Source organism: Carassius auratus, chromosome 45 (genome assembly GCF_003368295.1).
Source record: "Carassius auratus strain Wakin chromosome 45, ASM336829v1, whole genome shotgun sequence".
Lineage (NCBI taxonomy): Eukaryota > Metazoa > Chordata > Actinopteri > Cypriniformes > Cyprinidae > Carassius > Carassius auratus.
This window is the reverse complement of record NC_039287.1, coordinates 6124239-6136569: the sequence shown is the minus strand read 5'-3', so window position 1 is coordinate 6136569 and position 12331 is coordinate 6124239. Positions and strand designations below refer to the sequence as shown.

At 38.5% G+C, this 12331-nt stretch overlaps 1 protein-coding gene across 1 annotated transcript; it reads left to right on the top strand.

Annotated features, from left to right (window-relative positions):
- The first annotated feature begins 2060 nt into the window (after nucleotides 1-2060).
- Nucleotides 2061-12117, top strand: LOC113063032 (calmodulin). Its single transcript, XM_026233162.1, has 6 exons — nucleotides 2061-2214; nucleotides 6914-6944; nucleotides 7034-7177; nucleotides 10294-10400; nucleotides 10505-10640; nucleotides 11201-12117. The coding sequence occupies exons 1-6, from the start codon at nucleotides 2212-2214 to the stop codon at nucleotides 11227-11229; spliced, it is 450 nt and encodes a 149-aa protein (XP_026088947.1). The 5' UTR covers nucleotides 2061-2211; the 3' UTR covers nucleotides 11230-12117.
- Nucleotides 12118-12331: the final 214 nt, after the last annotated feature.

The window sequence follows — 12331 nt, the reverse complement described above, 5'->3', positions numbered from 1 at the left end:
AGGACATTGGCAAGAGAAGGCCATGGCAGGTTAGAAACAGGTTCTGGGTCTTGGGGACAATTTTGTTCAAATAACATCTTAACTAATAGAGTTTAATTACTGTAAACTAATATTTGCTTAATAAATTAAATAATGGGTGGGATGTGGAGATGAAGTTACTGTCTAGCACACAGAACATAATTACTTTTATAATAGATAATATATAAATAAAAACAAATATGTTAACAGAGAGAGAAAGCGTAGGGTTAAAAAAAAAGAGCAAATAATTTATATCATTTTAAGAAGTGTTTCTTACTATATAAAAGGTCATGTATATTATATACAATTAAAATTGTTAAATTATATATATATATATATATATGTGTGTGTGTGTGTGTGTGTGTGTGTGTGCGTGTGTGTGCATTTAATTTAACATGAAATAATTCTTTATTGAAAACATTACATTTTTTATGTATATTTTATAGAAATAGAATTACATTATTCTGTTTTATATGTGTGTGTGTTTATATTATATTATATCACATATATATATATATATATATATATATATATATATATATATATATATATATATATATATATATATATATATATATATATATATATATATTAAATGTAAAATGCTGAGTGTTGACCTACAGGTGATTGGTTCATGGGTTGTACATAAGCCAATAGAAAGTGCTGAACATTATGTGTGGGTCAAACCTGATGCACTTCCTCTTTTCTGTATATAAATTGTCCTTCAGTAGGGTACACTATAAGTAAATGTTATCCAATACTATTATAGTATAATTCTATAACTTAATCCATTTTTTGTTTAGGTTTTACTATGACCAACTTGATGGGATTTTATTATTATTATTATATAGCTACCGTTGGCTGGTGCATTGCAGGTCCAGGGCGGCCAATAATGCCCCCCTTAACATTGTGTATAATATTGCAGGTCTGCGTCAACCAATCAGATGCTCCGTAACAAACCGACGCCGCGAAGTCTCAAGCGGAGGGAAATCCACGCGCATCCATCCGCCGGGAGAAACTAGTGCCACACGTCACTGAGTTCATGAAGCGCCCGTTCTTCATAAAATCATTAAGAGCAGTGTTGATTTAATAATTAGCTAATAATGGCATCGACTAACTTGTACTGGGTTTAATAAAAAATGCCCCAAGCCACAAAATCCTATTCTAAAATACCCAAACATTGCAGAAATTAGTTTTTGGTGCCTCAGTTTTTGTATGTTATTAATTATCTAATAATTACCACAGACCTCCTCTGGATAATTTGTTAATCTCTGACAATGAACTGAACAATATAAGAAATTCAGTCTGTAAAAAAATCTTCAGCAGTTATTAATATATTTAAAAATGAACCAGAATTGGTTGGTTTTTAATTTTAATTTATTTGTAATGTATATATATATATATATAATATAATGCAGCCTGGTATATATATATATATATATATATATATCAATCTAAGCTATATATTATTTAATTTCAACAATAACTAATAAATATATATAAATTAAGAAAGTAATTAAGCTATATTTAAATTAAGCTGATATAAGCTAGGCTACCATGTCAGGTCATCTGAAAATGCTTCAAACCCAATTAATACGAGCAAACACTTTTATTTATTTATTATTATTTGTATTATTTATTTATTTTTTTTCAGTGGGGCAATGACTGCATCTTCTCTTCTTGGTGACAAATGTATGTGTATAAATAGACTACAGTAATTATTAAATTCCTCAGACTGGGGCAATGAACGAAAATTTAATTAATCTATGACAATAAATCACAAAATGAGAGAACTCTTGCCAATCAGTATGACTGAGTGGCAGTTTATCAACAGTTATTCTCCAAACCATGAGTCCATTAACCTGCTAATTGTGTGTAAAGATGCATTGTCTGGCACAGACGTTTATTAATCCATCATCTTAATGCTGAAATATTTCAGAGAGCCATGCACACTGTACTGCATCGGCGCGCTGCTGTGCGCTTCGGTCTGCGTGCGCTCTAACGGCGCGTGTGATTGGCGGAGAGGGGAGGGCAGGACGCTCTCGCGCACCGAGTCAGGAAGTGAGTGGCGGATGAATACATGTGCGCTTCTCGCCGAGCGCGTCCACAGCCAGAGCCGCAGCAGCGCGCGCATCCCGAAGAGACCTGCTTTCAGTCTAGTCTGGAGATTACCACGCTTTACTCCCTACAAACATGGTACGTACTCTTTTGTTTCATATAACGTTACTTTTAATGCATTACTCGGCCAGACAGCAACTCAAACAGTCCGTTCGCATCAAATTAGCATTGTTAACTTAGAAATAGGCTTTTAATATAAGCGTTAGTATATGTATCTTCTCGAGATGATTTACTACATTGAAAAGCATATAATAACAGTATTTAGTTACCTGCTATTGAGGTGTATTTCAGTGATACAGCAGACAGAGTGAAGCCTGAATATACAACTGCGCAGTTCTTACATCCTTTATCTCACATACGGGTTACACGCATCAAACGACGTGCAACACGTCCCTTATGTTATTGTTTTCGCGTTATAGTTTACAATATCATTAATTCAGATCATCATGACAGCACATTGAAAACTGTACCTGTGATGTTTTAATTAGACAGACTGGTTGTGTCAGTGTTTGGGGTGTAGAGGGTCAGAAGGTTAGCATGATTGGGATGTTTCTGCTAATGTTCGTGAAATATGATGGATGGGAGATGATGAAGATGACTGTGGATGTGTCTGAGAAGAGGATGTGGAGGATGTGGCTCCGCCAGCGTCTGTTGCATCATCTTCCTCTCTTTAAAAGCCCTCTAAAGACTGAATTACACACCAGCCCTGCCAGTGTTTCCCATCTAAAACCACTTTACACACATTTAAAGGCCTCATTAATGACAGGCAGTTGTATTTTAACCAAACCACATTGCTGCATGGGCTAAAAAGGTGTAGGCTTATGGTAATGGGTGCCCAGTTTCCTGTATTTTGTCTGTAGTCACTAGCTTATATGCAAATAAAAGGTGTGGCTTTGTGAAATGTCTGTCATCTGTCTTTCTTTTTTAGTTTTGTTGAATTTGAGAAGAGTTGTTCGGCATTTCGTGTTTGTGTGATGTAACTGTGGTGCATCCAAGTAAACCAAAACCTGTTGGGAGGTTCCTTTAGCCTCCCTGTGGGAATCGGAAATCACTCATTATGTATTTTTAATATCCGTTTCTTTTACGCAGCAAATAGTGTTTTCTACTGAAGAAATGCTAATAATCTCATGTGTCTACACACATCATTTTTTTTTTGTTTATTATTTTTTTTACAGAGGATAAAATCTTAGTTTCTGCTTAAATTCTTCCAAGATCTAAGATGCTATCTGAGCTGGGCTGTCTGCATTTCTTTTATAGCTTTGTACTCGTACTGTATGTCAAGAATTGTGTAATTTATGTCCATTTCTATTTCTTCTTCAATTGAAACGTACCTGAGAGCTCCATTAGTCTTCTGTGAAAGATCGAACTCTCAGCAATAACATTTTATTTTGTGCTTTTGTGCGTATGGCTTAATGTTTCTGGCCTGGCAGTAGATATGAGTTTGGTTTGTTGTAGGTGGTTGGATCTCTATATTTGGTAGATCTGGTAGGAGACCGCTGTCCTGGGTGAATCTGTGATGTAATGTTCCCTGAAACTCATGCTTTATGTGTTGGGACTCTTGTGGATTATTCTGACCTACATTGATTTGCCTGAGCATTTTTAATAAGCAGCAGAACAGTGCTTCAGACGAACGCATCTCACCACAGATGGGTGACAGTAGTAAGTACAGCTGACGGGATTCGCTCTTGTGGTTTCTGTAGCCTGTGGAGTTGTAGAGATCTTTTAGCATTCAGGTGCGTAATAGAAAATAGAGATTGGGAACAGTTCAAATTTCAGACAGCTTGCTTTGCATCTTGGTTTTGTGTCACATTCTCTGTGAAAACCCATTATGTCACTATTCGAGGTGCAGTAATTAGACATGGACTACGTTTACAAGCTGTTAAAATTCGGTTATGGTCGGGTTAAGGTCACTATTCGGGTTTCTGAAACATTCGGGATAACCCGTTTACATGCGTGAGCAAAGAGAGTTACTCCTGTATACATGGAATGTGTAATCAGTCGCCAATATCCCGATGTAAACGGCGACGCATGCTTTGCGTCTGGATGTAAGACGCAATATGCGTCATTTCCAATTCTTCTTCCTGTATCCAAAGACTCAAAAGATGAAATAGAACATGCGCAGAACACACATTTTGATGGGGATATGCCGAAACGCGTTTACAAGACCAAATATTCGGGTTAGAAAAGGAGTACCCCAGGTATAATATCCCGGTTTTTAAAAACCGGGATATGAGCATATCCGGGTTTTTGCCAGTGTTTACATGGCCGTGCGCGACCGGGTTATTGCTAATATCCCAGTTTTGAACGGGTTATTGGGTGCATGTAAACATAGTCACTGTTTCAGGTTGAAACAGTTAAATGATATTTTACAGCTCTGACCAATACAATTTCCAATATTCATTGTTCAAAGAGCCAACTTTGCCTCATTCATTTATGAAAAATACTGAACATTTGGATATAAATTAATTATCGGACTAAATGAAGTGTGTACGTAACATAGTACACGATTTAAAAATGAGAAAACCAATTTATATTAACCAATTTATTGTTTATAAATATTCATGAAAATTACAGACAATTTTGGCAAACTGAGAAAAATTGGAAAAAATGAAATGTCATTGCCACTAAAATGTGTGGGTTTATAATATTTAAATGTAATATTGAAATAAAAGTTGTTTAAAGTTATAAATATGCATAGGTATGAAAATTAAAGACAACTGAAAATAAAGAAAAGTGTATGAAAAATCAAATGTAGTTGTTACTAAATTGTGTGGGTATATTTAAAAGTAATATTGAAGTAAACATTGTATAGAATTCTATGTATGTATATAGGTATGAAAACTGCAGAAAACAGAAATTACGACATTGACTGTTATGAAACTTAATATTCAGTAAATTGTGGGCGTTGTTGACTTGACCTTGAAGTTGACCTTGAGCTGAACTGAGCTGGACGATGACTTTATAATATTTAAATTTAACGTTGAAATACATATTTTAACTGTATACAATATTTATGTATAGGTATGAAAACGACAGACAACAATTTTGACAATTATGAGTCATATATGAATGTAGTTTTGTTTTGAAAGGGTAACGTATATCATATAGCTATGACACAATTTATAAAATTTTCAAATATTGCAGGATATCGGCCTGGTATATAACAGTTCAGTAGTCCAAGACTAAAAGATCGTCATGATAACTACACTGCCTACACTACTAGAACATGCTATCACTTCTACTCGTAACTGCCTATTATCTCCATGTCTGATTACGATTAACAGGTTTAGGAAAAGCAGCATGTTGCTGAACGTTTGGGGGATTGTCGGGTTTCAGAGCACCTGCTTAAATATGTGTGTTTGTGATGTCTTTATCGACCTACAACCACTACTTTCCATTTACTGGCCATTTTAAAAACCAAATGTTTCAGACAGCGAGACTGACAGTCTTCTGCGGCTCACGCTGGATGGCAGAGAGTCCCAGAGCAGCTGCGTCTGTTCCCCTGCTGCAGCGCCCCATCCCCTAGGATCAGCTTTGGTGTGGGGGGGGGGATTGCCTGGGTACTGGGCACAGGGGCATGAGGAATGAAATGAGCCATACAGCTGGCAGCAGGAAGACCCACTTATCTAACAAACCATCATTATATCTGCTAGAGACTGAACTGCTGGAACTATTGGATCCAGTGCGTGTGCATCACAAAAGCTCTTAAGTCTGATCTCAGCTGCATGTTATGTCATATCATGTGAGCAATATGGTTGCTTAATGCATAAAGGAAGTAAAATAATTGGTGTGATTGAAGGGATCCTCTGTGTATTCCTCTGTCTGTGGCCCATTAGCCCCACTCCTCCCCTTCATCATGTTGGTTATTTGTTTTCCTAGCAGCTTTTATCCACTTTATCAAGCTCTTGAGACTCATACAGCAAGCTTTCTCTCCTCGCTGTCTGGGTTGTTGGGCAGTGTCCTGTAATCTGATGCCACTGGATGAGCTAAAGCGTTTTGTTTGGATGTCACATGAAATCAGAGCACAAAATGTGTTTATATAAAGGTGCTTTATTGTCATCGATGGTTCCACAAAGAACCTTTAACATCCATAGAACCTGCACAAAGGGTTCTTTAGATTTTTTAAATGTTCTTTGCACTAAAAAAATCCAAATCTTTTAAAGAACAGTTCATTGAAAGGTTTTTTAGGGGAACCAAAAATGGTTCTACTATGACATCGCTGCCAAAGCCCTCTGTTGGGATCTTTATTTGTAAGGGTGAAAAACCTTTCAGATGCACAGAAGGTTCTTTATAATGGAAAAAGGTTCTGCAGATTAATATTTTTCACACACAGCAAAAAAACTGTTCACTGAAATGGTAACAGATTTCCTTGGGGAACCGAAAATGGTGGTTCTGAAAACCTTTTGGAACCTTTCGCAGTGATGCCATTGAAGAACCATTTTGGTTTGGGTTAGAACCTTTCATTGACCGGTTCCTAAAAGGAACTATTTTCTTCTTAGTGTGAAGCCTTTTACATTTTCCAATTTTGTCCAGTGGAAAGGTTCTATTGATGTTAAAGGTTCTCAATGGAGCCATTAATGCCAATAAAGAACCTTTATTTTAAGATTATGCTTCATGCTACAAGTGTCACATTATCAGTTCAGTTTTAGTATAATGGTAGACGACTCTTACAGATGCATTACATTATTTTTTTTAAATACTAAAACAGAAAACTTTTTTTTGTCTGTGTCTACTTCGTAAAATGGTAACCAGTATTTCTTTTCTCTTTGATTTCTAGGCTGACCAGTTAACAGAAGAGCAGATCGCTGGTAAGAGTTCATGCACGCAATCAGATGACTTTGATTTGTGTATTTTTAAGCACACACTAAATCTAGCTAAAACCCTTTTCTGATCTCAGAGTTCAAGGAGGCTTTCTCCTTATTCGACAAGGATGGTGACGGCACCATCACGACCAAAGAGCTGGGCACAGTCATGCGGTCGCTGGGGCAGAACCCCACGGAGGCAGAGCTGCAGGACATGATCAATGAGGTGGACGCTGATGGTGAGTGGCTTTGAAAGTAATGATGATCACCTTTTTTTTTTAATATAAAATATAAATACCAAATATCTCCAACTTCAAGGACACTTCCCACAAACTCAAACAATGGGTTGAATCAGTGTTGTGTCAGATTGGTCACACACAATGCTCAATTTTGAAATTAAATTCTTGATTGATTTAAAGATAAATGCAATATATAAAGCAGCATCATATAAAAAATGTCAGTCATGCAACTGTCCTGAAATCACAATGAAGAAAACCTTATTTTTTTTTTAATCAAGTAACAAGTATTGTGAAAAATGACACCCTTCACCTTTAATTGAAAGACGCTGTTGAAAACGCAGTTTTTTTTCACACGCCTGTCATTGGAGTAAGTACAGCCCGTCTGTGAGACCATTTCATCTCATCCACTCGTCGCTGTGACATAACAGCGTCCAACGGTGCGACGCTCCACTCACTCAGCACTCTCTCAGCCAAGATTGACACCAGAAAACTCTCCAATCAGCCACTTGTCACCGACGTCTCAGATAGAAAGACAGACAGCCGAGATGGTGTGGGAGGATCAGGACGCCGCGAGACTCCCGAAGCCTGTCAGATTGGGAGTCGTTCTGTCGGTCTTCTTCGATCAGTGAATCGATAGGCCTGTGGGATGCACCCTGCCTCCCTCCTGCCGTGACGTGATCTAGGTCAGACGGCAATAATGCCAGTAGTGGAAAATAAAAGTAATTGCATAATCCACTCTTTGCGATCGTCATTTTGTTCCCACGCACTTATCGAACTCAGTTGCCAGGAAACCGGGGAAGAACTTATTTTGAGAATCGACACTGGAAGTGACCTGGAAATGGCTGATTTCAGCACAATTGTGCATTGCTGAGTGGTCCTTCTAGTAATGAATTGTGCTTCCCTTAGGTACTTGTGAAAGACTGTGCTAATATGACTCAACATCCTGTAGCGAGCAAAGGTCTTACATTTTTTGATCTGCCATGCTAAGAATGTGGAGTGTTGTTTATTGAATAGGAGTTACTCTCCGGTTGTCTTGCTCTATTACGCCACACACCATTAAATCACCATCTGCTCCAAGCCACAGGACTGCAGCCTTCAAATCAGACTCAAAGCTCATTGTCCCTTTTAGGCTGGCTAATCCTAGACCAGTGGCTCCTCACATCCAGTCGGTAATCCAGCCTGGTCTTTATTACCGCACGCTTGACCTATTTCAGACCTCAGTGAACGTTAAACGTGGTTTAGCTCTTTTATGGTCAGCTGCGGCTAGTCTGTGCCAGCTGTAGGGATCTAGCTGTGCCTCTTATATCATAGTCACCCTCTCAGCTTTTATTATTCACAGCAGTCCTTCGAGGACTATCATCCCCTGCTAATCCAGAGTGAGTCACATGGTTTTTGATCTCTCTTAGTGAATGCCCACCTCATCCTTTTGATGGCTCATTGGTAAACTGTGAGTGACCACAGCGTGTCACAGTAAAGGACTGTGGTTTACATTAGGAGAGCTTCCCTGGAGAATGAGCCTGAGACCGAGTGGAGGTGTCATCGCCCATAACAAAACGACAGTTTTGGTAGACTTTGGGCCAGATGTACTAACACTGGGGAAAATGGTGATGAAAAGTTGCCTTGTTGCATATACAACTGTAGGAGTTTCCTTTCAGACACACAATTTAAATGAGGAGAGTATTTAAAGGGTTAGTTTACCCCAAAATAAAAATGATGTCATTCATACTCACCCTCATGTTGTTCCAAATCCTTCAGAACACAAATTAGGATATTTTGGATGAAATCAGAGAGCTGTCTGACCCTACATAGACAACAACGCAACTGAAAAGTTCCCAGGTCCAGAAACGTAGTGAATACATCAGTAAAACAGTCCAGCTTGCAGTACCTCTGCTACTAAATTCATTTCAAAATGGCAATCAATATACAACTATGATCAGCTGTTCCTTCATCTTGGCTGAGCTTTCAACGTTGTTACGGGAAAGGATGAAGCTGATTGGTTAGTTCTTGTCACATGACCTGCGGTGCGCTTGTGGCATTCTGAAAAGTTGAAATGTTTTTAACTCGATGCGGTGTGGACGCGCCTGGAAAAAATGGGCGCGCCGCGACCGCGTCGCTTCCATTATGAGCGCGCATACCGCGAGCCTACATTGGAAATAACGAACTTGAGAGCGCAAAAGACGCGATATGTGAACGGCCCCTTACTCAACCGTTTTTCTCCCTCGAGTTGGGTCTTCTGCCATTTTGGAGAGTACCCGTAACATATTGGACGTAATCAGCATTGTTTACGTTCGGGGGGAAAGCGCCTGCATGAATGTGATTTGTGTAATAAACGTTGTTTATGTTTAGGGGAAAGTGTATGTATGCATTGTAATACTCTCTTAAATGGCAAAAGACGTAACTCAGGGGAGAAAAACGAGTAAAATAATTTTCATTTTGGGGTGAACTAACCCTTTACATTCATAATGTAAGGTGACTAGGATTTTAACTAAGGTTTGAATTAGTCAGTTTACTGGTATTTGTGTCATTATGTCATTTTGCAATCGACGTATGGCTGTGTGATAGTTGCTGATTTGCACTCCTCTTGGTAGATTGCATTATTTATTGGGGAAATGATCTGACTGCATCTGTGTTTATTAATTTGTGCATTGTCAGTAGGTCAACCACAGAACTTTTCACTCCCATCGGCGCTTTTACGCGATTGCAGGTCTCATACTAATTTGCCTTATTTTGTTAACTTAAATATGAATGCTTTTTCTGCCTGAGAGTCTAAAATAAAAAGGTAAGGTAAAGTTTAAAATTTGATATAAAGTCTAAATTAAAGTTGTAATTCTTAGGTAAAAACAAACAAACACATAATGACCATTCAGAAACAATTGTGAGAAATTAAGTCACAATACTGAAAAATAGTCATGTTTATGAGAAACAAATTCATTTTAAGTTGAATATTTATTGCTCTTTTAAGCTATAAAGTCACAACTGTGCGATGTAAAGTCATTGTTAACTTTTCAGTTTTGTCAATCTGAGGTGGAAATGGTTTCTGTATCAGAATATCTGAGGTTAGCATTTCCTGTCCAATCTTCTGTTTTTCAGTAATATCTCACTTCCCGCTTTCACAGGAAATGGAACCATAGATTTCCCAGAGTTCTTGACAATGATGGCCAGGAAAATGAAGGACACAGACAGCGAGGAAGAGATCCGCGAGGCTTTTCGGGTATTTGACAAGGTATGTTTGAGCTGTAACTGTTTCACTTGACTGTTTATGTCACATCAGCGAGGCCAAGATTTTCCCGCCCTTTTTGTGGCTGACATTCAGTTTTTTCTCCTCAGGATGGTAATGGCTACATCAGTGCTGCAGAGTTGCGTCACGTCATGACAAACCTCGGCGAGAAGCTGACAGATGAAGAGGTGGATGAAATGATCAGAGAAGCAGACATAGATGGCGATGGTCAGGTGAATTATGAAGGTAAGTTGCTTACTCTACCCCTCATAGCCCACTGTATTTCCCCCATTTCTTAGTCTGTTCATTTGGTATAATGCACCTACAAATGTACCACATAAAGTAAATGTAGTGTTTACTAAGGTTGGGGATTATTGGAGAATATATTTAAACAAAAACATCAGAATCAAAGTCAAAAAGACTCTCAGACTCATGATTTATTCGTTTGAATCAGTCTTAATGATTCATTGATTCAGTTCAGAGTCTTAGATTCCTTTAGAATCTCATCTGTGTCTTTTGCTTTTAATTGATCTGCATCGAACATGGCTCACATTTCCCAGAATGCACTTTATTTGTACAGAGCACATGTGAAAGGCCCCTTTTTGTTTTGCTGTAAACTTAGCTTCTTGATTAGACGCATATGAAAACTGTTCGGAAATGAGATGCTAATTACCGTGTAAATTCTGGCTTCACCTCTTGATTAAAAAATTAATAACCCATTGAACAATTTAGCAGCTGGCTGCACAGCGTGGATTCAGCCCTAAAGCAACTTCCTAATCTCATTTTCTCTCTGTGTCTCCTCTCAGAATTTGTACAGATGATGACCGCAAAGTGAAGCCGACTCCTTCCGCCGTGCCCTCATAGAAGAGAAAAAAATCAGTCAAATGTTTTACTTACCTCTTGGAATCTTTTTTTTTTTTTTTTTTCATGTTTCTTGTTTAAAATTAATTGAATGTTAAAATAAAGTATCCTTCTGTCCACACAGAAAATAATGGGAAAAAAAAAGTCAAATATCTGCATGAAATGGTTAGTGATCCTGTCCCCTAAGATCGGCCTAGCATCAGTTATTCGAGAAATTTAACCTGTAACCACCTTCAAACTGAAGAAGACCAGCATTTGGTGAACTCCTTAAGTTCCATCTGCTCTTGATCATGTTTGGGCTGGCCATCCTCCTTCTGTTCTCTTGTTTTTCTGTTCTTCATGCATGCAGCTTGAGCCCGGAGCTCATTCTCCAGCCAGTCAGCGCGATCGGAGTCCACTGAAGTGTTGTATTGTGGGGTTTTGTAATTTAAGAGGAACCACGAGTAGAGAGAAAGCTTGTGAATTCAAGTTTCCTGTGGAGTGGGGCTTTAATGTAACGTGGGGGGAAAAAGGGGGAAAAATCCAAAACAAGAACAAAAAATTTTTCAAAAACCAAAAAAAGTTGGAAATGTTTGGCATGATTTTGTTTATTTTTGTCGATTGTTTATTTTTGTTTTGTGACTTTCTCTTCCTGGACGGCCGTCTCGCACCAGGATGGAGATGAGGATGGGATGGAGGGATGTTGTGGGTGTTTGGAGGAGTGTGGCTGAGCCTTCACTTTTCTGTCCTGGGTTTCGGTGAATTCTCCCCTGCACCGCTTCTGCTGCGGGAGTTTGCACTCCACTCTTCAGTTTGCATTCATTCCAAGTTGTACATGCTACTGTTTTAATATTTTCTTCAAATAAAGTGACCATGTACTTTACGACTCCCACTTCTGCTCTCTTATTTCTCATCAAGTCCGTTAACTGAGGTAAAGACAGGGTTTCTTCTCCGCTCTCGGTTTGCTTTAATTCACCTTCTCATCCATCTCAATGGAGCACAGATCAGTGACAGCTCTAGGCCACCTAGTCAAACAGTTAATAACCCAATCAACTGGCTTCTCTAGAAGTTTTCACCTTTTCTCAAGTGTTGTTGTA

What these genes read in the sequence shown, in the direction of transcription:
- LOC113063032 (XM_026233162.1), top strand. An exon ending in AACAGAAGAGCAGATCGCTG is followed by an intron (nt 6,945 to 7,033) that starts GTAAGAGTTCAT and finishes TTCTGATCTCAG; the next exon opens with AGTTCAAGGAGGCTTTCTCC. An exon ending in CTTTTCGGGTATTTGACAAG is followed by an intron (nt 10,401 to 10,504) that starts GTATGTTTGAGC and finishes TTTTCTCCTCAG; the next exon opens with GATGGTAATGGCTACATCAG.